General features: G+C 40.7%; 2 protein-coding genes across 2 annotated transcripts; one reads left to right on the forward strand and one right to left on the reverse strand.

The window, feature by feature from the left end:
- Positions 1-3,875: 3,875 nt before the first annotated feature.
- On the forward strand, positions 3,876-12,362 carry LOC139343768 (fructose-bisphosphate aldolase A-like). Its single transcript, XM_070981556.1, has 8 exons — positions 3,876-3,974; positions 5,608-5,724; positions 6,836-7,102; positions 7,916-8,076; positions 8,343-8,426; positions 9,371-9,545; positions 9,624-9,823; positions 10,784-12,362. Exons 2-8 carry the CDS (start codon positions 5,613-5,615, stop codon positions 10,880-10,882), a joined length of 1,098 nt encoding a protein of 365 aa, XP_070837657.1. The 5' UTR covers positions 3,876-3,974; positions 5,608-5,612; the 3' UTR covers positions 10,883-12,362.
- A 2,070-nt stretch (positions 12,363-14,432) lies between these two features.
- On the reverse strand, positions 14,433-24,918 carry gps1 (G protein pathway suppressor 1). Its single transcript, XM_070981784.1, has 14 exons — positions 24,639-24,918; positions 21,620-21,712; positions 20,125-20,306; positions 18,775-18,939; positions 18,261-18,396; positions 18,014-18,091; positions 17,310-17,370; positions 16,945-17,030; positions 16,652-16,746; positions 16,444-16,549; positions 16,236-16,316; positions 15,350-15,487; positions 15,084-15,218; positions 14,433-14,866 (listed from the first exon to the last, which is right to left on the reverse strand). The coding sequence occupies exons 1-14, from the start codon at positions 24,669-24,671 to the stop codon at positions 14,792-14,794; spliced, it is 1,464 nt and encodes a 487-aa protein (XP_070837885.1). The 5' UTR covers positions 24,672-24,918; the 3' UTR covers positions 14,433-14,791.
- Between the last annotated feature and the right edge of the window lie 1,093 nt (positions 24,919-26,011).

Raw genomic sequence — 26,011 nt, forward strand, 5'->3', positions numbered from 1 at the left:
CTTTCATAATGCAGAACAATCTTTTTAATGCATTTTAGTCTGGATTTCGTCCACACCGCAGCACAGAGACTGTACTTATCAAAGTTTTAAATGGCATACATCTGAATAATGATGCTTCCAAAACCTCAGTCTTAGTATTATTAGATCTCAGTGCTGCCTTTAATACAGTTGATCATGACATACTTCTTGACAGACTGGAAAAGTGGGTGGGACTTACTGGCACTGTACTACACTGGTTCAAATCCTATTTACAAGATAGAGACTACTTTGTGTCTGAACGAAAAAAGGTAATGTGTGGGGTACCACAAAGGTCCGTTTTCGGACCACTTCTTTTCAATATCTGCATGTTGCCCCTAGCTCAGATTATGGAACATCATAATATTTCTTATCATACTTATGCAGATGATACACAACTTTATATTTCTGTGTTGTCACATGACTACAGTCCCTTACTTTGAGTGTATTCATCAAATCAATGAGTGGATGTGCCAGAATTTTCTTCAGCTTAATGCAGATAAGACAGAAGTGACTGTATTTGGCCCCAAAAATGAAAGGTCAAAGATCAGTGCTCACCTTAACAAATAAATTTGCCTTGCCTAATCACCCCAGCAAAAACAAGACAACAGTCATCCCGAAGCACCTGGCTACAGGGGTTGCAGACCCAACCGTTATCAAGTTGTGTGCCTACATACTTTTGTATGCTTACATTTGGTTTCTAGAGGAGAATGATGTCTGAATGACCATGTAGTTGTTATATCTATTGCCTTAATAGCAGGCAAACCTTTCGGTTCATAACATAAGGGTCACGTCCAGCATATGTTCTGATTTTCTGTTTATACCTTTCGTGATTCTGTCTAAACTTTCCTCCATTTAGTCCATTGTGGTTTTTACATCCTGCCTTCCATCTGAGGACAACGCATCATAGACATAACATGAGGTGGGTTGCTAAAAGAGAGAGCTAGGAGTGCTTGAGCAGTACTAATGAAAGTTTAAATGCAAAGCGGGTAATTATGGAAAAGCAATTTTACCTCATACTATAGCAACAGACATATACCACCACTAACACAGCAACCAGAAATGAGACAACACACTTGCCTCAGCATGTTGGCACATCCTTCAATGTTTTTTTTAATTTTGCCCATTGTACTCTCCAGACCTGTCAACCCTCCCATTTTCCCAGGATTCTCCCTTATTTTACCCTTCTGTCCTCCCTTTTGAAAGTTTTGCCATAATTCTCACATATTTCTAACCTTGATATTTAAAAAAAAAAAAAAGATGGGCAGTATTTCACTTTCAACCAGGTGTCTGATTCTGACCACCTAACTCTAGTCATGTAATGTAGGATCTTGTTAATACTTGACTGTAATCAAGTATGAATGTAATCTTCCCTTATTTTTAAATTCCAATGTTGACAGGTGTGACGCTGTCATTGCCAGTCCTTTTATCTATCTCTACTATATTCTTTGCAAGGGGCTGAGCCCATCTCAGCACATATGTGGATGTGAGGCATAGTACAGGTTCCTGATCCATCACGAAGCACATCTAGAAATACAAACTATTCACATCATTGCAGTACCCCTTTAAGGCCTTTAAAGCCTCTGAACCAGCATTTAAATACCACCTGTTGAAATTAGGAAAATAAAAGAACCTCTATTTTTAATGAAAGAGCCTCGTTAGAGCACAGTGTATCACTGAGCTGATAAAGTGAGCTTTAATCTGGTCTCTATACCCTCAAAGGAAAAGGCATCAGTTGTGTTGTGGAATAGCACAAAGGTTGCCTTACATAACACTGTCTGAATGACTGAGGGCCACAGACTGTAACTGATTCCTTATTCAGCCAATTATTCTTAATCATGTGATAGCTGCAAAGTGATTTTGTCCTGACCATCAGCTTCGCCTCTACATTTTGCAGTCATAGCTAAAGGTAAATGTATCACATTAAATTTCCAAGTAAATGTATCAGGTGGAAACACATGACTGAACACTGACTGACATCCTATTCTGGATGGCTGGCTGTATGCCAGCGAGGCTTCCTCAGAGTGATGACGCTCACCCAGGCATCCAGCATGTGAGGATCATCACGTATGCCCAGATCTGCGTGACCGCAGTTATGTAAGCCCTCATCTGTGTTTTACAGGCAACAAGCATTTCTACTGTAATTTATGAAAGAGATGATGGAAACAAGCAGATCTTGAATTTTAGCCAGAGGTCTGTTTGTTGTAGTCTTTCACATTAGCTTTTAAAATAAATATCTTTCTTACAACATAACATGTTCACTGCCAAGAGCAATCTGTCCTAAATGCAAGCTTAAAGCTAGGGTATATAATGTATGATAGAAGCTTTTTTTTGTTGTTGTTGAGGTGGTGGTTGGTGTTGATGGGTCAGTGGTGCTTGTTGTTGTTGTTGTTGTTGTTGTTGTTGTTGTTGTTGTTGTTGTTGATGATGATGATGAAGTTGTTGTTGTAATTTTCTTTATATCTCGACAGCAATCAATAAATCAAATGTCAGTTATAGGTAGATCAGCATTATCATTGTCATTATCATATGTATATTCTTTGGTTGTGTTTTTTTTTATTATCATTATTGTTGTTATTGGATCTATATGTACTTTATCCAAATATTTCTCTTGTATTCCACTATCTTGCATGAAATATCATGTTTTTAACATTGGATCTGAAAAAACTAGCTCGGTTTTTGATAATATAGTCTATGGTCACCTTCTGCTAGTGGTTGGCGAGACTGAACTATGGGTTTTGTAGACCCAAAGGAGCAAAACCCTCCAGTGTTTGTGACAGTTTGTTGTTGTTGTTGTTGTTGTTGTTGTTGTTATTATTATTATTATTAGTGTTTTTATTTTGTAAATTTTTTGGGGGGGCCGCAGCAGCTCAAATTGCTGTAAGCTGAAATGAGCTAGAATAAAATAAAACCCGGCCCAATAAATGGAAATGATGTGCATTCGCCTCCCATGAGCCCAAGTGGCCAAATGGTGACGCTGCACTTAAGGCACAAAACTTCAGTTTTGAAAAGGCCAAACCCTTCACAATGCAAGTCCAATTATCTTGAAATTGGACACAGAAGGCCACCTGAATGTGCTCTACAAAAACAAGCCTCTTCAACCATAAATGTCCTGAATGACACAAAACCTACGATTGCAGTCAGGTGAGCTGGCCTTTACTGGGAGTGTTGTCTTCCCCATTGTTTTTGATGGGATGATCTTGTATGACTGAAACTATGATATGTCAACATATTTATGTAAACACAAGTTGAGACAGAATTGTAAAGATATAAGTTTAGTAATATCTTATGGAACTGCCATCTATCATCTTAACACATTTAGTGGTTACAGTAATGTTAAATCATTATTATAGTACGGGGTTTTTCAGCAAGTTGGCATTGTTGCAGCTGGCAGGTCTAGGGGTGGAGTAGGTGTGGGATGAGTTGGCTAAGCTGGGTGAGGAGCTCTCTAAAGTTAGGAGGAAAACCCTGAATCTGTAGGACTGATTTATTCCTTCTCACACACCCACATATTACAAACTGAAACATTGACTTGGGTTTACCACTTTGCTCACATTACTTTGTGGATTACACTTGAATAGTTTAGTTAAATTTGGTAATCTTTCGAATATTTGAGTAAATCTAGAGGACTTCTACAGAGCTGTCCAGCAGGAATTTCTATCAACTCGCGAACTAAGTGCCTGCAAGACGACGAAAAGGGTTACAAACATCAGGATAACCAGCATCATTGCTCAAACTGTCAGAGCCCGACGACACAGTTACAACATCCTCCTACTGGATGAGGCTCTGCTCTGTCCCGTTGAAAGCTGAACTCTGATTGGAGAGTCCGCGATGAGGCGTCGCCCCTCTGCTCTGCTCTTATACTCTCCGTCTCGTGCGCCCTCCATCGCTCCGGTTTTACGACAGCAGCTTCCTGCATCTATTCGCGCCCCCCTGTCATTGCTCGTAGCAAGAGTCTGGTGAGTTTAATTTCTCCATCCAAGAATTTCAGACGTTTGCGAAGAAGACACGTTTTGCTCGTGTTCATTTCATATGGAGTTTATTAATCTAACTTCTCACGTGTTTTTATTGCATGTTTTTAAAGCACTTTGGGACAATGATGTTATGATTATAGTAACGTTATTTCAAATGTTACCGTTTTTCTAAAGCCACAAAATGTTATTTTGCCACAGTAAAATAGCTTAATAAAGTGGAAGTCGGTGTTCATTAAGTTTCTCTGGAGGCCTGCTCTTGGACTCTCGAGAAGTCATTCACATGTCACGGACGCGGAAGTGCCGTCATGGGAAGCTGCTATATTACAGCATTAATACGCCCACTGCCTTGGAGGGTAAGCAGGAAAAAGTTAGTAGTTCTTGTCAGCCTGCAGCCAGTGTGTGGGCACAGGTGCTTATCAGCAGGCTGACATGACGCGGTTTCGCAGGTGATTTGTCATCCGCATTCAGCTGTCACAGTGGAGGAAAGATATCCTTTTCAGATATTATTTCTGTTATTATCCTCCTCTAAGTAAAAATGGCAATCCAGCAAAATACTCTACTTCATGTGAAAGAACAATCCTACTTAACTTAAAGTACTGACTATAAACACCTTATGAAACCTGAACACAGACCACAATCAGACAGTGGCTTTTTGTAAAGGGTCACGAATCAAAAAGGCTGGTCATCGTTTACAGCACATTGTATTTTACAAGGTTGTCCAGTAATGAATCGAGAGCGTTCTTAGTTCTATAAAAGGCTATGCAACAAAAGTCCAACATGCACACAGCCAAGAATCATTGTTTCATGTCGCGCGCGCGTGTGCCCCTACACACTGAAGCCACCACGTCTTAAGTAGTTGACCAATCACGTGCGGCTTGAACAGAAAAAAAGAAGAGAAAAAAACAAAAAAAAAGCCCAAAGCGGCTTGTGCTCTGGCTCCAATCATTCACTTCAAAGAGTGGCCCGTTTCCACGGGCACACTGACACATCACTACTGTGTTATGGTAGAAAGTGTTCAGACATGTTAATCAGCACCTACCTAATAGGGGGTTTGGGGATTAATTCATGATTATTATTATTATTATTATTATTATTATTATTATTATTATTATTATTATTATTATTAATATTAATATTAAACTGGGCTGTTAAACATGCAATTAAAATAGAGTTTGAAGGAAGGAAGAGCAATTGTCTTGTCTGACATAAACGAAGTGGATGGCTGGAGTGGAGGAAACACGTGAACGCAGTTTATGCACCTTTACTATTAATGAATATCTATATTTTAAACTCCAAAAAGAGTTCATGGCATGCACCTCCTTGCCTTCAAAAATGAATTCAGTCCATGGTGCTCTTCTGTCCTCTGTGGCTGGGAGCTGATGGAGCGATTTGTGCTCCTCTTTACAGCCAACAACACCTGTGGTGCCTGGACATGATTTATAACACAGTGCTTGCGATAACCTAACAGTGAACATATAGAAATATAGTATTATTTAATTTTTTTTTTTTTTTTTGTTAAATTTCTGATTGGGCTAGTAGCTCTGCCACTGCTGCACACTCTCCTGATTCCATTACTAAGAAATAAGTCTCTCTCTTTCTCTTCTTATCGTCATCCCAGTCAACATGACTCACGCGTATCCCTTCCTGAGTGCTGAGCAGAAGAAGGAGCTCAGCGATATCGCTCAGAGGATTGTAGTGGCTGGGAAAGGCATCCTGGCAGCTGATGAATCCACAGGTACGACCACAGTAGGCACACACTGACTGGATGACCTGCAGATAAGGACATAACAGGGTCACACGCATCCCTTTAACCACAATGACCAACAGTCGAGTCCAGTTCAGTCATACAGTAATCACAGTAAAAACAGTTAGAATGTGTGTAGGCTGTCTTTTCAAATCAGGGACTTCAGTCACCATTACCTGGTTGCATTTCCAGTCTTACTCATGGCCTTAAATGTTTGACACACGTAGTATATAGGTTGGTGGACAAAATAACAGAGACGCCACACAAATGTAATATAGACATTACAATTTGTGCGGTCATGTTTAACTGAAATGTCCTTTCCAGCTACACAACATAGATAATTACAGTGAGCTTTAAAAGATGATTGGCTATCACCACTCGTACATTTATACAGTGATGAGAAGTTTTGGGCCCCTCTTCAATTTTATTTAGTTGCACGTCAGCTTCTCTCTCAAAACACTTCTTCTAATTTATGTCTTGAGAATCATGACACTTTTTGCCTTTAAAATGATCTTGGCAGTCACAACTACTGGAACTACTCATCATATATACTTGTTGTGAAAGTGAAGAGTTTGGATGACTGTTTATTGTGTGAAATAAGAAAGAAATCCTGAGCTCTAAATATAGCACCATGGTTTGCAAAATGTTTTTGCTTGATTGACAGATGTCTCACACTTGACCACGGTGGTATCGCTCTAGACTCCAGTTAAACTCAAGATCATGGTTGCTTTAAAATTTCACATCACACAACACATCACTTCCCATCTAGTCACTTCCTGTGTCTAAAAATCAGATGATTTTTCTTTAGAAAGATTTACCAGATACTGATGTTCAGACCATAGAGCCATGAGTAACAGGACAGAGAAGAAGGAGAAAAGCATTGCTGCTGCACAGTATACAGTTTTCTTTTCTTTTGCTGTTTCTCTGGAATACTGGATAATTTCAGATGAGGGGTCAATTACTGGATTCTTCGCTTCCTAAAATGCCATTTAATTGTCTTTTCGTTAGGCCCTTCCTAACTACTAAATGTCTTTTAAGCTCCAGTTTGTAATTTGAAGTGTCTCTCACTCCACCCACCTTCCCTGTCTACTGGCACTTCCAGGCAGCATGGCCAAGCGCTTCCAGGCCATCAACACTGAGAACACTGAGGAGAACAGGAGGCTTTACCGCCAGCTCCTTTTCACTGCCGATGACCAGGTCAACCCCTGCATCGGCGGCGTCATCTTCTTTCACGAAACGCTCTACCAGAAGACGGACGATGGCAAGCCTTTCCCCCAGCTGATCAAAGAAAAGGGCATGGTGGTGGGCATCAAGGTGGACAAGGGCGTGGTTCCCCTTGCTGGCACCAACGCAGAAACCACCACTCAAGGTACAGAGGCGCTATTTACTACAGTTAAGGCAGGAAAACTACTGGTGTCAGGAGATAGATAAGTTGTTGTGGAACATGTGTGCCCTACGCAAGGCGACTGATTACTGATGGCCTTTACTGTCATCAGGGTGCATGATTTGTGTATGTATGATGTATGATATCAGTTTTCTGCACATTAAAACAATCCTTAAAGCCAGTTGCCAAAGAAATAATGTAAAAGTGGATTACCACATATTAGATAAATGAAACAGTGTGCCGAACAAGCACAGACAAATGACAGGTCATAATTCCAACAACACAGCTACATTAAACACACAACCATCCATAGAACCATAGTTTAGACAGTATATTGACCTGTCATAAGTGTGTCAAGGGACAACATGGGATGGAACCCAAATGCAGACCAAACAAAAGGCAGAGCTGGTGCAGGTCAATAAATTGAATCAATTAACATGGCAAACAAAGACTCATGTAGAGGGACAGGCTGGTTGTTCTTTCTTTTTTCTGCTTTAGCTAAGTCTCAGTACGTCTGGCCTTATCTACAGTTACTGCAACAGTGGCCGTGGTATAAACATTTAGAATTTAAGAAAGAAACCAGCTATCAAACATCTGGTTCACATCCTGTTCACATGCAGAGGCACAGCAGCAGAAAACGCTTTTGAACAGTACTAACATTGTAAACAGAAAGTGATAAACACTACGTGTTGGAGGTGTATTTCTGAGCTTAAGTCAGCCTCCTTTCCTTGCCTCATTAAGAAGGGTCCACCCCTTCTTTCATCACTCACACCCCCATCTGTGCTGCGTCTCTGTCAGGTCTGGATGGGCTCTATGAGCGCTGTGCCCAGTATAAGAAGGACGGTGCTGACTTTGCCAAGTGGCGATGTGTGTTAAAGATCACCCCCACCACCCCATCCAAGCTGGCCATCATGGAGAACGCCAACGTGCTGGCCCGCTATGCCAGCATCTGCCAGATGGTGAGACACACACACACACACACACACACACACACACACACACACACACACACTAAAGAAGTGTGTTTTCTCAATACAGTGATGTAATACAAACGGCTGTTACACAGCTCAGTATACGGCTGGTTGATGAGATACCTCAACTAACTATGCAACAGTTGATCAAGTCACAATCTCAATAGAGGAAGTACTATTGTCTGTTGTCATGACGCTGGACGCTATGTTCTCTTCCACTGCTTAACTTCCTCCCTGCTGCTCCCCCCTGCCAGCATGGCATCGTGCCCATCGTGGAGCCTGAGATTCTTCCAGATGGTGACCACGACCTGCAGCGCTGCCAGTATGTGACGGAGAAGGTGAGTGGTGGAGGCTGGAGCAGATGGATGAATTGGCTGAGATTGACTTTAGAAAAAAACTACAGATATTAGACTCGTCATTGTGGTTCACCTCTGATATAATGGAAAGGATGGAAGTGCAGCTCTTACTAATGTGGGAAAATGTCATCATCACTCTGAATTTGGCATGCTTTCAGCAAAGGAGTGTGTGCCTGCTGGCCAGCAGTCCAGTAACCTGTGGTGCATATTTTCTCTGTGATTCAAGTTGTTGTCTCATCCGCTAACATCTTATCTGCTAAGTTAGTTGATGGTGAATTTACTGGTGATTGTCGTTTTACAGCAACCTTTTCACTAAAAACACACCAAATTCAGTTCAGTTGTGAGTACACTGCCAGCACCACAAAGCTGTTTCAGAGGGTTTCCAGGTGAAAAGAACAAACATTTGTGAGACAAAACTGAAGCACTCTCATGATCTGCTTACAGATTATCTGCTTTTTTCATCAGCCAATCATCTACTTCTACAACTGCTAGTATCAGCAATAAAAAAGATCAGCTTTTGAAAACCGCTATATGAAAAAGTTTTTGTGGTTTTAACAGCTTTCAAATCATTTTTATGCAATAATTTTTTGACCTTAGCATTATGAGACCAGCTTTTACACACCACGTTTCTTGAAAAGAAATCACATGAAAAGACTATATCCACAATGTAAATGATTTTAGAGGGCACAGCTGATAAAGCCATGGATGAAAGGAGCATGCCAACATCTTCATAGTGGTATTTTCAAACACAATGCAGAGGAAGCAGCATGAGTAGAGATGAGACTGTCCATGCTCCCATCGCTGATCCATTGCCAATAAAAGATTGGACTTAGCAACCTATTTTACAAACTGTTCAATGTAATAATAATGAAATAGAAACGTTTTACCTGAATCAAAGAAGTGACAGCAGTGCTTCTCTCTCTCAGGTGTTGGCAGCTGTCTACAAGGCACTGTCTGACCACCATGTCTATCTGGAGGGCACGCTGCTCAAACCCAACATGGTGACCGCTGGACACTCCTGTCCCAAAAAGTACAGCCCTCAAGAGATCGCCATGGCAACTGTCTCTGCCTTGCGCCGCACCGTACCCCCAGCTGTGCCAGGTGAGATGGACATACAGATATTTATTTATTACAGGTGTCTTTATTTGCACCTTCCTCCTTCACATTCTCATCCCCCAGGTGTAACCTTCCTGTCGGGTGGCCAGAGTGAGGAGGAGGCCACCATCAACTTGAACGCCATCAACCAGTGTCCCCTGCACCGGCCCTGGGCCCTCACCTTCTCTTTCGGTCGGGCTCTGCAGGCCTCAGCACTGAAGGCCTGGGGAGGCAAGAAGGAGAACAGCAAGGCCTGCCAGGATGAGTACATCAGGAGAGCTTTGGTGAGGAGGAGGAGGAGGAGGAGGAGGAGGAGGAGGAGGAGGAGGAGAGGGATGGCAGAGTAGAGACTGCATTTAAGTGTTTAATTCACACAGGAAAAATCAGATGTAGAAGACCATGGCTCCTGCTCAATACAGTACAGTTTGTGTCACATACTCAACTTAAGTAAAAGTAACACGAACACAATGGAGAAGTACTCCATTACAAGTAACTACATACACATTTGTTCTTATGGCATTTTCATGAAGTGTCAAGTTCTCATTTATTACATTTTATGTTATATTGATGGATCATTAGTATTCATACCTTAACATGAAGTAATGTGTAATGTGCTGTGCCACTTTCTAATGTGTAGCATTCGTATGTGAGGTTTAGAAGCAGTAACTAGTGGCTTAAAGAATGGTTTGTAATAATGTATTAATGCTTGATTGATCAGTAATAAGCTATTTGGAACACATGAGAAACTCATGACCCTTTTGTTTATACTCTTAATTACATGGCCATCATGTCGTTCAGGGACCACTGAGAAGGAGTCAATCTACTGTTTTATGTCTGTTCCATTTATTGCTGAAAAAATGAATTGGATTTTTGTATTTATTAAAGGCCTCACAGGTTCCCAGCCCTGTGATACTGCTCAAACTACAGAATATTAAAAGACAGGGCTGATGGTTTTTCATTCTGATTCTGATTCTATTACTCAATATTTTTCTGATTTTCAATAAATCCCATGCAAAGACTAAAACCAGTGCTTTCTGACCTCCCTGCCCTGTCTGTGGCACTCAGCCTGAAGCCCATTGGTTCCTCCTGAGGACAGAAATCTTTAAAATCACGTCAAAAATATATAGTTTAATTCTATCCCAGTAATGTAAAGTCATGAAAGTGGGCATGCAAGTTTTACAAATGATCAAGAAAATGAAGCCTATGTTTTAACGGATACTTGTCTGTGTGGTGTTTTTCCACAGCGTAACAGCCAGGCAGCTGTGGGGAAGTATGTGTCCTCTGGACAGAGTGGTGGAGCAGCAGCTCAGGAGTCCCTGTTTGTAGCTGGCCACGCCTACTGAGGTTGGCTTCTCCTTAATGCACTTCACCCCTGTACCACCCTGCCACTGCACTCCTTCCTTCCACATGCAGCTGGAACAGACTGACACACACACTAACCAGACAGTCAACATCATTCCTTTAGTGATGAGAGCCTAATGAATTTCTGGACGGAAAAACATGATAGCTTGAAAGAGATAATACCCATAAGCCCAGTGTCCTTTAAGTTTGCCTTTGAACCTGTGAAGTCAGTGTTACCCTACAGCTGCTGTATTGTGTCACTTTATTTTGTTTGTGCACTAAAACCCCACAGAGAGAAAGACAGTTCTTCTCCAGAGGTGTCCTCTGTACGTAGTTCCCTCTGTGCTTTTTAACAGTCTGAATGATTCTTAAGCACACGTGCCTTCATTATTCAACTGAACCAACTGCTGGAGGGACACTTTGTAGAGGATGTTAATAATGAATACACAGTATTAGAGTGTATACACTGGAAAGAGATTCAAATTAAAATGTTCCACAACAAGTGATGTCCTGTGTTGTTTTGATCTTCTGCATGTTTGATCGAAATTATTTATTTCATACTAAGGGGCAGTGGGGACTTTTCAGTGCGTCACGGTGAGGAGAAGGTGCAGCTCTAACTTCACCCTTCTATGTTAAAAAGTGGATACAATTTCCTGATGTTCAGAGATAATTCAGATACATACAGCTCTGTTGCTGTTATAATTCTTACTAACCACAGTATTACAATATTAGAAATATTCTCAAATCATGTGGCTCAGAAAAGTATAGGAGGAGTGTCAGGAAGGGGAAGAATGTGCAGCAAAAGAGTAAAATACATTATTCAGCTCACAATTATTATATGTCAATTGCATTTAATTCTATTGTTTGCATTGCAGTTGTTTCCTCCTGTTTATCAGCCCAAGCCTAAATCTAACATACAGTTTTTCAGTGTTTAAGAGCAGCTGCAGCTCTGGCAGCAGAGGGCTGAAGAAAGCAGATGAGGTGACTGTGAAGAAGGCTGAGTCCCATGAGCACTGATTTTGCACACTTCAGTTCAGACTCGTTCAGATTCTGCTTAAACCTGTGCTGATGTCAGTATGTTCCTAGTTGTTCAGACAAAACCAAATCGGTTCAAATCACACATAACAAAGGGTGAAGTATGGAAGACTGGCTCATCTTTGATAGGTAAGATCCTCCTGCAGATCCTGCTTTGGGCAGACACAGCCAGGATTTCTTGGCCTATTTGTCACTATTACTTGTGTTTTTGTACAATGTGCAGGAGCAAAAAACTGGTATGGAAGACTGGTTCACATATGACAGGTGGGGGGGGGGGGGGGGGGGGCCTAATGCCTCCCTGATATGCGTAACAAGATTTCATGTGCTGTCTAATTACCAGGCCAGCTCCAGTGGTATGACCTTATGACCTATATCAAAGGTTCACAGGGTATGAGTATATTATTCTTTATCCTCACAATGTAATTTACTACAGTTGCCCTGAGGGTTAAAATTAAAATTAAAAAAATTTCATTACACACAACATTTCAGATTGTGCCAAACTGTGGCAGAGGCAGCTAGCAGTGGCTTGCTCAGCTGCCACTGTCCTGAAACAGCAGATGCAGCTGTTAAATGCAGCTGCCATCACTGCAGAGGCATCTGCGAGTGACAAGAGAAAGTTTTTCTGATGCTGCGTTCAGGGCAGCAGAGATGCGGCAGCCTGGTTGGGAGCACCTGTTGCAGTGATCTCTTGTTGTGACCCTCATCCCTTTTTGTGCATTGTTGAATGGTTGCTATTTACACAATAACAAGGATTATTGTATTTTGTAGGCTGTATCTGCATCCTGTGGTTATTCGACGGTTCTGACTTAGTGGCAGAGCTTTCCTGCCACACCTGTACAAAACCCACATTTATTACAGTACAATCAGACTACAATTATTCTCAATGTTGGTTTTCAAATGTGAAGATAATGAATCTGAGTGTATCAAATTCAGTCAAGTCAAAGTCAGTCAAATAAGGTGGGTTCTGACCACCATTCGATTCCTATGGTCTGTTATGTTTTAATGTTGAGTAAATGGCATTAATATGGGTTGATGTCTTTTTCTTAGAATGCACTGTAATACTACTGTGATGAGTTGTCTTTGAAGTTCTGTCACTTTGCAGAGTTTAAAGCATGATCACGTTATAGATTATGTGCATATTACAGATATAGACATATTACATATATTAATATATAGATTACTGCTTTTTTCTCAAATCATTTTTTTTTCTTACCCTGATCAGCACAACACCAACCTGCAGCACTGTCTATAGGTACATCAGCTCCACAGTGCAAAAGCAGAGTGAGAGGCTTTAGGCCTTGCAGCTGTTGTGAGTATTTCCAGACAAAATGTACACGTTTGTGTTTGGCATCTTTATCTTTGACTTTTCATCTGGAATTTACAACAGCTGGAATGATGACCAATATACTGCATATAGCTGTATTATATTGAGACAGACAGGAAGAACAGAAAAAAGCTCACACACACACACACACACACACATACAGTACTGACCTGTAGGGGTGGATCTATTGTCACATTGTTAAACTGCAGACTTAGTAGGAATAATATGAAAATGTAATAAAATATATTAAAAGTAATGCAAGGATTTAAGTGAGTGTCAGTTCTTGTGTAGGCTATTTTAAATGTGGTTGGCATGTTTCATATGTTCTGTTGCATGAGTATGGAAAATAAATGACTCATCCATTTATGAATAATCCTTTCCCATATTGACAATTCATTTTCTGAGGTAAGAGCACTGAGTGGACACTGAGAACAGGAGCCTGCTGTTTCCATTATCATTAGATGTTATATACTTATTTATACACTATACAAATAAACATACCACATACTTATATACTATACTATATATCACATACTCTTTTATTATTAGTCAATTGTCTATTATTATGGCTGTCACTGTTACTGTCATTGCAATAAAACTGAATTGAGCAGATCGTCATCTAGAAGTGTAAATGTGAATTTTTAAAGCCATGGTCATGAATTGCACTTAGACTTTTGATCATCACTCCTCATTATTTGTGATCTGAGCACCATAGAATAATTTCTCTTCCTCCAAATCTAAAGCAGTATCAAAGATGTGTCAAATATATTAGCCACATTGTAAATATAATCACAGAATTTTATACGCAGTTTGACGCACATACTTTTGTATCATCATACAAGGGTGAAAGAGTTGAACTAATCAAACTTTCTGATCTTGAACCTCAGTTAAAGCAGGTGTGAAGCAGTTTTATATTAAACCTCAGGTATAGTGACGAGGTGATGCCTCCTACCACGTGTGCAGATATGAGGGGCAGAGCTGCAGCCCCTCAAGTTAAAGCACACATGCAACCCTGATTCCAAAAAAGCCGTGACACTGCAAAACATGGAACAGAATGTGATCATTTGATAATTTGCCTGACTTTTACTCAGCTGATAACATTACAAATACAATATAATTAATATACGTATGTTCCAGCTATAGAGTGAACATTCCACTGACAACACAGCTGATGCATATAAATAACCAGTGAGTGTATGTTTTGGTAGGTATTTTTATTTTAAAACCTTGTTTCGGTTAGCAAGGCCTCCATCGTGTAAGCAAAGCAAATCCTACAAGTAACACACAGCTTAAGTACTGAGCTTTCACCAAAACATCTTGTTCAAATCTCCAGATCACCACACTAACAAAGGATTCTTTCCCATATCTTCTGATGGGGACAACGGAGATCAGTTCAGAACATTTAAGTCTTTATCCTGTGTGTTGTTTCTGTCTTCAGCAGAGAAACAAGGGGTGAGGTGGTTGGGGGGTTGGTGTTGACTGGGTGATCCTTTCCCAGTCTGTGGCCGTTGTCGGCAGAGCCAGCATGCAGACTCTGAAGAGGACCTCCTCCTCACATGTTGGTGCTCATCCTGGTCTGGCTGTTGGCCGGTGTCAGTTCACCTTGGCTGCCTTCTCTGGGTGGAGACTGAGGAGTGGACACAACATGAGTGAGGCACTGCCACCTGTGTTTGTCAGGACCTTCAGACACACGTGTGTGATTTTACAGTTGTAACATTTAGTCTTAACATGAAAGGTCATGTGCAACTTTCACAAGGTGGTTTTCTAACAGTCGAATATTTAACTGCTGCTAAGATGTATAAATTCAGTGTGATATAATGAAAAGTGAAAGAGATTTTTCGTACCTTGACGTGGATCTGGTTGCGTAGCACAGCAGCTCGGAGGATCATTGCTTTGGCTCGTCTCTGGAACTCTTTGCCCATATGGAGCGACTTCTCAAATGTGGTGCTCCTCTGGTCCACATCCCTCGCATATAGAATCTATCAGCATGTCAGAGTAATAGTTTGTGATGATCGGAAAAGAGAAACGACTTATTTCAACATTTCCTTGTGTGTGTGTGTGTGTGTGTGTGTGTGTGTGTGTGTGTGTGTGTGTGTGTGTGTGTGGTCACCTTGCTATGGGAGTCGATTCGTGCATTAATAAGTCCCTCCAGTATGAGTTGAGTAAGCTCATCTTCCAGAGCTGCTACTGTGGTGTTGAAGGCCTGAGCCATCTTAGTCATGTCTGCTGACACGTAGGGGCTGAAATACTGAAAACACACACACATGCACGTGATTTAAAGCATGAGCTTGACGTGGACTACAAATGTGGACGTTGCTGCAAAGTAGCTACCAATTCTAAAACATGGATGCCTCACATCTTCAACCCAGCAGTACAAAAGATCTATACCAGGGCTTCTCGAGGCCTGAACCTCGGTCCTCATCTGTACCAAATGGACCCAGCCCATATCGTCAAATGGTGGGTCATATCAAGCCTGCCAAAGCCTCCCGTCCAGCCTGCAGATTATTAATGAATTTACAAAGTGCGTTCATCTGACTCGTGAGTGGAAAACAGTAGTCCATTCAGAGACTCATGGCAATGAGTCAAAAGTCAGAAAGTCATCTATAGTTCCCCCTCTCTACAGAAAGGGATGCTCACGGAGACTCACTTAGCTTGTCCATTAGATGTAAGTGGGGTCAGAGTTGTTTTTTTTCTTCCCGGGATCCAGAAAGTGAGTTTTGTTGAGATAAGGATTCACTCATTGGTAGGTGAACTGTGGGTTTTGTATTGAGTATTGGACTGTACTTGTATTGGACTGACTGCCTCCTTAGCAGAGGTCTGACGGCATTTACTGGTTAAGTATCTCGTTATCATTCTGGAGTGTGTTCACACTGATAGAGGTTAATAAGTATAACATTCATTTAGTTCCAATGTTTTAGCTCAGGCTATTATGCACAAATTGAAAATGTGCACAAAAACAGGTGGATGGGAGCACATTGGGTGTGTGTCTGTCTCACCTGAATGAGGGCTCTGTTCCTGATCTGGCTGTACAGTGTCTTGACGTGTGGGGCCAGGTACATGTCCAATAGGAGGTTATCCTGGACGAAACACCACAGTCACTCATCCCAATACAGACACTCAAAATTGTCATAATATCTCAAACAGCTGAGTTTTAAATGACAGTTATTCTATCATAACTACAATGTGTGTAGCCTTTGTTCGAACCTTCATTTCATCCAGCAGCTTCAGACAAGATGCGTATTTGGACTCGTAGAATTTGAAGATGATGTCACGGATCTGAGGTTCCAACTCCAGAAATAACTTAAAGGAGCTGAAGACAGAAAAATGATTACATATTATACAGTAGGCTTTATTTTCATTAACTGTACCAAGATGTTTTTCAGTAACCATTTACTAACCTACGAGCACCTACCTGCTGGAGATGACGTTACGCTGGAGCTCCTGTCTGTCAAATGTGGCCAAAGCACACAAACCTCCATACACAGCTACATTACTGGGTGAGAGGAGCTGCAGGGACCACACACCCACAAATGCACATTACTAATCAGGTTTCTGACGGTACAGCGTACCAGATTACTTTCTGAACATTTTCCTGGCAGGGTTTCAGTTTTTGCTGAAGTGAGAAAACATATAAAATTGTGTTTTCAAGCATAAAAACACTGTGTTAGATGTCACAGCATGGTACCAGTGGCTGATATCACTCACCTCTGGACAGTCACAGTGGTCAAAAGACGCCTGCAAGAAGCACTTGGCAGCTGGTTTATATTTTCGTGAGGCCAACTCTGCCAGGCCTGAAACAAACAAGGCACATCTTCCAAAAATGATACAGAATTTCTTTCTATAGACCAAGTAATTATGTGTCATATTGTTTCACCGTGGTGGTTGTTACTGGCTGCTCTCAGACCAGTTTTTTTTTTTTCATGTAACAGTGTGAGAAATCAGTTCATATCCATTTATCAATACTTATAGAAGACATGGTTACTAGACACCTGCTTCCAAGCTCATCTTCCAAACCCAACTTCAGGCTGTACTGGGTGACATTACCATCACAGAGTACAAGAGTGTCTTACCTGCAGCACACTTTAATTTGGTGAGGACTGCTTGGTTTTGGCTATCTCGCTCTCCTCTTTGCTAAACAAAAAGAAACAGAAGTGGCATCAGCTGAAGGCATTTGGGGTCTACATAACAAGCTTTGAAAAACAAAGTCACTGGCTGCATAGGTGGCACGGTGGAACAGGGGTAACACTGTCGCCTCATAGCTAGAAGGTCCCAGGTCCGTTTCCCACCTGGGGTGCTGGGGGGGTGTCTTGCACCATGCCTTCGGTGCCTGCTGCGTTTCTGTGTGGAGTTTGCATGTGCTCCCCGTGTTCACCTGGGGTTTCCTCCATAAAAAAACCCACTAAAAACATGCAAGAAGATCACCACCTGACCAATGGTGACGACAAAGAAACTGGGCCGGTCAGCTGGCAGCCCACCGCGGAGGAAGGACCGACCAAGGATGGGTCAAAAGTGGAGAAGAATTTCACCAAGCGTGGCGTGTATGTGTGTGCATGTACTGTGTAAATAAAGGATGTCTTTCTTGTCATGACTAGTTTTCTGTCTCACTGTGAAACACTGAACAGCCTTATTGTTAACGTTAATGGTATCTATCCCTTAAAATGATTCTTTTGTTTCTGCGATTTAGTCTTTTAAAACTCCACACTTAGCACAGCCCAGACACTGGACCATGAGCTGAGATTGAGAACTCCGACCTCTGCTGTGTGATGGTGCTCACCTCTGCAATCTCTGGCGTGGATTCTGCTTTGTTGACATAGCTCAAAACATGGGACCAGTTCTGAAGGTAAACACTGACCTGTGGGCACAGAGGAGACAATGTACTCCTTCACATACTTTGTTTGCTAAAAATAATCATTCTAATGTATAACTAAGTGAACTGGACTGCTTTGTGGAATCATGGCTAAAAGTTAGTGCCATATGACATGAAGGCAGCAAGAGACCATTGTGTTTTCATCATGCTGTACCTTGATGACATTCAGACACATGTTTATGACATGCTTAGCACTGGTGCAGTAGTCTCTGGCTCGGGAATAACACTTGAGGGCATTACTGAGGTCACCACAGTCCAGGTAATGGTCCCCCAGGTCATCATGGCCTCTCCTGTGGAGGGAGGGTGAGAGGGGGATGGTCTCTGATGGCTTGTGTGTAAGGCCCAGTTACTGTTTTTGGGAGCTGCAAATTCTATTCTTTTATCTTTGTCTCAGTAATTCTACTGTACTACTTTGAAGCTGCTGCTATTCTGCATACACACAGTGAGTGTGTGGTGCTGAAATGGTAATTTGCTGTTGTATATCTAACCTAATTTCAACATAACTCTTCAATTCTTGACTGTATTGCATTAACATTTACTAATGTAATTACATTTTCATCTTCTTAAACAAAAAAACATGAAAGGTGGACATATTGATTTTTTGGGTTTTATGTAAGAAGAATGATGCTGATAAACTCTGTGATAAACCATGCCCTGTGTCATCACACCTGATGCTCTCTTTAATCGAATTTCCCTTGTAGTTCTTCAGATCAGTGTCCAGTTTCTCCAGTTTGAGCAGAGCCTTTTTCCTGGTAGACTCGGCCCAGGCTGAGTCCAATGGAGGAGGAACAACGCCGCCTTCAGGTACTGTGTCCGGCACACCCTGCACTTCCCTACAGGTAAAAAAAAAAAAAAAGAAGGAACAAAAAAATAATGAAAATTAATTTACATTATATGTTGACAGACTGAAAAGTATTTGCCATCAGACTGTGGTTCAATACACTGTGGTTACCTCAGTTTACAGTTTAACTGTTTTCATGGTTTAACCATTTCCGTTGTGCTGAATACTTATGATAAAAGCCTTGACCAATTATTGTTCATGTCAGTCAGTACTGATAAATCACTACATAAATGAAGCTCTTACAACATAAATTACAAGTCTTGGTGCTATTTTAGATTCAGATCTAAGCTTCAAGTCCAACATAAACAAGGTGACAAATACTTGATTTTTCACCTTAGAAACAGCTAAACCACAAGCATTTATAAATCAAAAACATGCTGAAAAACTGATTTCATGCCTTTATTTCAAGATGACTCAATTACTGTAAAGCACTATTTTCTGGTCTCCTGGGGAAAAAAAAACAAAAACACGGAGCTTACTCAAAACTCTGCAGTTCGGCTATTAACCAGAAGCAAGAGGAGAGAGCACATTAGTCCAGTTTTAGCGCTTTAGTGCTCTGTACTGGCTTCCTGTAACATTCAGAAATGATTTTAGGTCCTCCTCCTCGAACTCAAAGCCCTTAACTCCCTTGTTCAGGGGTTTCCAGCAATAACCAAAAGAAAATTAGGGATGAAAACTTTGTCCATTATGCAGCAAAGCTCTGGAACACACTACCTACAGATGTCAGGGAAGCAGCTTGCTGAATATTAAAAATTTAAATTAAAAACTTATCTCTTCACTTCAGCTTTTAACTAGCCATGACATCCTGATACAGGTGTGAAACTTTTGTGCTTTGCTTTGCCTTTATGCACTCCTGCTCTTCTTTTAAAATGTTGTATTTTACTTGATTTGATGTATTCTATGTGCTCTACATTTAACTTTTTTATTTATTATTATTCAATTTTATTTTCCATCTTACATTATGCATTCTCTTTATTCTTATTGTTACTATTATTATCTAGTGGTTTTTAATCTCTGTTTTATTTTACATTCATTTTCTATCCCTGTTTTTATGTGATGCATGTCTTTTCTTTGATGCAGCCACATTTCTTGTATGAAAGGTGCTATACAAATTAGCTTATTCATTATTATCATTATCACTACTATTATCATTATACCATGTCAGTAATAACAATACCGTGTGGCCTCTGTGAGTTTGCGGTGGATCTCTTCATAAGTGTCAACATTAAAGGTCCTCTGGACGAAGGTGAGGGCCATCTTCAGGGCTTCCACTCGGAGCTGAGGGCAATGCTCAGCAATGAACTGAAGCCTCTCAATGCGCATTAATCCACTGTAGCTGGTTGCATACTGCTCCAGGTCCTACACACAGAGAGGGAAAGGTGAGAGATCTAATGAAAACCATGTCAAAGCTGCTTGACTGAAATGTTCAGGTGAAATTTGAGAGTTTGACAGGTCTGTTAGATTGGAGTACACAGTCACAGTACTTTCCCCTGTATCTGATAAAATTATGGTTCTGTGTTTTAAGTGAAGTTTTGATTGTTTTCATGTACTACACTCATATTCAAGCTTCTTGTTTCATGTATTGCACAGAAACAAACATTCAATAACCTCAAGCATTAAAATCAAATTAAAGAATAATAACAACCATAATTCATTACATTTCAATTGTGGGACAAGGCCAGAGGCTTAAAAGTGGCCATATGATGGGCAGGAAAGCACTCTATAAAGTGTTCAGTTGGGAGGTACTGGGAGTTACAACTAAGTAAAATGTCCTCCAATGATAAAGAAACAAGGCTGATAAAAGGTAACTTATTATAGCAAATGTTAGCTTCAAGGTACAATGTATAGGAATAGGCCACATTTCAAAGGCCACTCCACACAAATAGAGGGCAGCATATCCCCAGAGTAACCGCTAACTGTTGGTCAGTGCAGCTATGTTTGGCTGTAGCTACTGTCACTAGTTAGCTGACAGCCACAATAGCAGAAAGGAGCCTGTCCTGACTAAGGCCTCAGAGCACCAGGGTTTGCTGGTGTTAACAATGCAGCCAACAGCACCGGGCTCAGAAGCCCCCAGTGAGCACGACCAGATCTGCACCAACCAATAACAGAGGCTAGTTTGACAACCGGGAAAATGTCATTTCTGGTGACTCCGGCCAGGATTCTGAATGTGGGGATGATGAAGACAAGATTGGGACAGGGGAGCTGTAACTCAAGAGAGTTGCTAGAGGAAGATCAGTCATCCCCAGCAAGGAAAAGCAGCTTATAGAGGCAGATTATTTTTGCATCTATCTCTGAGAGCCGACCACAGTTTGTGATTGTTGTAACAGTGGTTAGACAAGACAGTTTCTGTGAATTTTATTTTGTTTCTGTCAAGTTTGAATGAAGTATCTTAGGCATTGTACCTTTAACATTTCTCTTGTGCAGAGGGAGATATTATGAGCAGCCAAAAAAAGATAAATAAATAAAAAATCTCCCACCTCACTCTGTGCATGCATGCTTGGGAGAGATGTCAGGCTAAACTAAAACTGAACTAGACAACAATGACTCCTGAAACCCTTAAAGGCATTTACATCACTGTTACAAAGCCATCATGCAGACAAGTATTGTCATAGGAGAGATTGTGTGCCACCATTGACGGTTAGTGTTAGGGTTAAGCGTGTGTCTGTAAATACCAGTGTTGGGTTCTCCACTATGTAGTTGGAGTCTGGAGCATTTTGCTGGTCCTCCTGGGGGTCTGCATCAATCTGCATGGGCTCCACTGACCCCTGAGGCAAACAATTCAGGCATTGAGTGTTCGGAGAAATCAACACATGATCCACATTACAGCAGAATACATAAAAATAACACTAGAACTGTGATAAAAATGTGTCATGTTTTGTACGCACTGACAGAATGACTGGTGCCAGTTTTCTAATGAGCAAATCCATTCTGGCTACTATGATGGTGTAAGATCGAAGACTTTGTTTTGTGCCATTTACAGTTCTTTTTATTGTTCTGGTACATAATCAGCAGCTCAATAGCATTTTCTCCCTATATTTTTTTGTTGTCTGAAGTCTCCTTCATAGTCAACCAGTAAACAATAATCACAACAAAATGTGTGCTGCAGCAGAGCAACATAAACATAATTAGGCTGAACTTGGTAATTCTGGTGTGTTAACCTCAAAACACCACACTCATTTCAGGACGAGGAGCTGGCACATTAACAGTTTGTTCTCCATAAAAGAGTTTTGATCATTAGATGGTTCATTCATAATTTTCACTGGGGTTTAAGGTTGGCCAAAAAGTTGGAGACAAAACCTCCTTTTTGATGTGTTTGTTACATTCCCCTCCGGTACAGCAGATGGCAGATTGTAGACCATTAGCTGTAACATCTATTGACAAGGAATCATTCACTCAAACGGCACCCACCAATAAATTGATATAATGTGGGATGTTCACAGTGTTTCACTTTCAACCAGGCATCTGATTCTGACCACCTAACTGGAGTCACTTAATGTAGGAACTAGTTAACTCAATCCTTGTTGTCTTGATAAACTAGTGGTTGCCTCGTGGTGATTTTAGGATTCACTGTGTGTACCCTTGTCTAAAAGTAGCATGTGGACAGTGGTAAGGGTGGCTGGACAGCCCAGATCGGGGCACTGGAAAATTTCCCTTATTTCCAAATCCCAATTTTGACAGGTATACATATAAATGACTCGGTTAATATGAATATTTACACAAAATATGCACACAAAAGTTATCATTGCATATAAATATAAAACAAATCCACATTTGAAAAAATAAGTTTCACAAATATATTTCTGATGCACAAAAAAAAATCTTTCTTGTTTTAAATAAATGTAGTTGAAATCCACAAATATATTCATTTAAAAGTACTGGCAATTTTTATCCAAAACTTATTTATCAGGTTATCAGCAACTGGTAAATCATGGACAGCTCAGCTTTCCCAAGTGTGTTTTACTAAGTTGAAGATACCACTTTGGTAGCAAGCAGCATCTTTCTGCCTGGTCCACTTGCCACAGATTCACACAGTGACTGCCAGCAGGGTGCAAAAGGATGGGGGAGAGGGGCCCCAACGGTACTGTCAGAAGAGCAGTGGACTGCATCGTCGCAACTAGCCATGGTGCAACGATAATCACCTGAAGCTCAGTATCAGCAAAACCAATGACCTTGTGGTGGACTACAATGCTTTAAACACGGATGTTGCTGCAATGAAGCTCCTAAATGTGGAATGTGGATGCTTCACAAACATACTGCAACACGAGCTCAGCTTGTTTGGCTGTTACAGGAAAGCCCCCTCTGCTGCGTGCCTTGTCGATATGTGGGTCTGTTGCTGCCGTATGTTAAGTATGCTAAGGTTAGCACTTGTTCCAGCAGACCTCTTCCAGACCAGCATGATGTCAGTAAAAGGTTCACTTTAACCCAGCAGAGTTATATGTGGAAAAACAAAGGCACAGAGAAACAGACTTAACATGTTATGGCTTAGCAGTTCCAGGTGAACTCACTGAAGCCAACACTGTATACTACATGTGTGGTCATACTGAGGCTTTGGGGTTCAGAGGAGGGACGTGGTCTCATTAATGTGCAGATATGTAAATGACACTGTAATTGAAAATAGACTTAAACAAAGAAAAAACCTGAAGCTTGCCAAAGATCCTTGAACCTTGAACCTAGAAATGATTTTTAAAGTTATTCTGGCGTTCCACGGATACAATAAACGTTACGCTAACATTAGCTTTCGTAGCATTTAAACACGCCAACAAGCTGATGATATTGTTTACAGACGTTGTACCTTTTAAGGAAGATAAATTTCGACTACTACTATATAAAAATTGTATAGTATGTTTGTATGCGTTAGCACTGTGTGCGTTTCCATATATAAAGCCATATATATACGGTTATACATGGAGCACGGATAGCTGCTATTTAGAGCTAATGTGACAAACTGCTATTAACAGGAAGTTGGCTTCGCTATGCTAGCTTTCGTTAGCTACAGGCTACAATGATAAACACAAATGGTTCTCCAGTACCTGCTATGTTCTGCTTTAATGAAGAATCACACTTAATTGCTATGTACCACAGTAAACGCTAACTTCCAGCGTCATTTGTTGTTTTACAATGCACCGTTACGATAATGTTGGTATCGTCACTGTTAATGTTGTTATCCAACGGAGACCTCAGTTACTTTTAAGTCTTCATTTCAGAACTCCATTAAACAATTTCAAATTGCTCGGCTTACTGTTAGACATGTATAGACTTAAAATGTTATGATACTTTGAGGGTAATTCATCAATTTGGCACACGCACCAAGCAGTAATTATTTCAATAAGTGTGTAATTCTTTAACTATTCCTTTGCTGAACGTTACTTCACTAAGATGCTCTACAAACGTTGGGGAAGGGCCGTGCCTTCGGCAAACCAAGCAATTTTAAAACTGAATTCTGCTTTGAAATAACATATTGTTCCGTAAATTATTCATAAGACAAACACAACGTAAGGACCAAAATTGTACCTGCGTTGGCTTAAACTGAGATGTTTAACCATGAACTCAACGGTAGCTAAGTTTCTGCAGCTAACCTAGCTAGCTGACTGCTAGCTAAGGTTACACAGCTGGTACCGAAGATACAACATGTTCAGTTTCCAGCAATCTTTGCTGTTTGGAAATAACAAAACTAGAATGGTTACAACTTACCTGAAAGTTAAAGACTTGCACAGGTAAAGGCATCTTATTTTTATTTGACTTCGGTTTCGTTATCGTCAGGGGGAAAATAAATCATAAATATGTTTACGTGCAGCGTCCAGCAGACAAGTCTGAGTGGTTTGGATCTAGCTAGCTGTTAGCTCCAGGTCTCAGGAAAGGAACCTCGCTACGACACAAGCAGGCGTGAACGATGCATGCCTCCACCTACTGTGCTGGAGTGTGCTACGAGGTGTTCAGACAATCTGGGATTTTATTTTCATCAGGACAAAGTGTTGCATTATATCCTAGCCTGTATCCAAACCTCAGTCTATAAAACATATCTTCCTTCTCACCTCTATAATCTCTAACCCTGACAGACTTTTTGTTCTGTCTACAAATACACCATTAATTCAACAACAATGCAAAAATACCAGGATGGAGAATTATTTTTCCCATATGACACCCTATCTTGAATGAATCCACCCTCTTGATTGTTGGCTGTGTCATATCTGAACTATTCCTGCCAAAACAAACTCAAGTCATGTTTATTGATTACAAATCACATCTGGTTTGTCTTCAGATTCACTTATAGCCTTTTTACATTCCTGGCCATTAGCTATTAAACTTCCGGCATCCCATATGGAGTGCCTTAACTTAATCACAAGAGAAATCAGACATATATGGGTTCATTATTTCATATGGGATTCTTCTTTCTTTCTTTTTTTTTCTTTTTTTTTTTGTAGATTGTAAGCTTGAAACACCAAGATAGTGTTTTGAAGCTGCCACAGTTGTTCCAATTTCTTTATTCTTATGTAAGCCACTTTACACATGAACACAGCAAGCTAGTCCACCAGCAGATAATTTTTATCATTCCTAACTTTTCATCCATTATTTATTTATTTAGTTATTCATTCATTCAGTTACTTTTCCTGGTGCCACTGATCATGTGGTTGTGAATGCTTCCTGTAGTTAACTGGAAATCCACCCAGAATTCATCAAACATGCAGCCACTAAAAAAGAGAATTGAATTAAAAATGGAATGTGTTTACAATCCATATGTGTGATTAAAATCATACTCACTTCATACCCCTCCTCCATATTTTCAAAAATAACTAAACAGCATCTTTAAGTCATATTTGCTTACCTCAGGTGGTTGACATTCTCAACAGAGAACACGAGACTGAAACTTTCAGCCATGTAGAGGTTAGTGAAACAGTGCTTTTCATTCACACCCATCTTTCCGCTTTTTGCTTCTCATTTACTAAATTTTATATTCAGAGTATATTTATCACCATAATAAAATTCTTCTACACTCCATCTGTAATTGGTGCCTGTCCACACCTTATTGATGCATCTGAATAGCAGCAAATTGTGACATGGTGTGT

This window comes from Chaetodon trifascialis, chromosome 15 (genome assembly GCF_039877785.1).
Source record: "Chaetodon trifascialis isolate fChaTrf1 chromosome 15, fChaTrf1.hap1, whole genome shotgun sequence".
NCBI lineage: Eukaryota > Metazoa > Chordata > Actinopteri > Chaetodontiformes > Chaetodontidae > Chaetodon > Chaetodon trifascialis.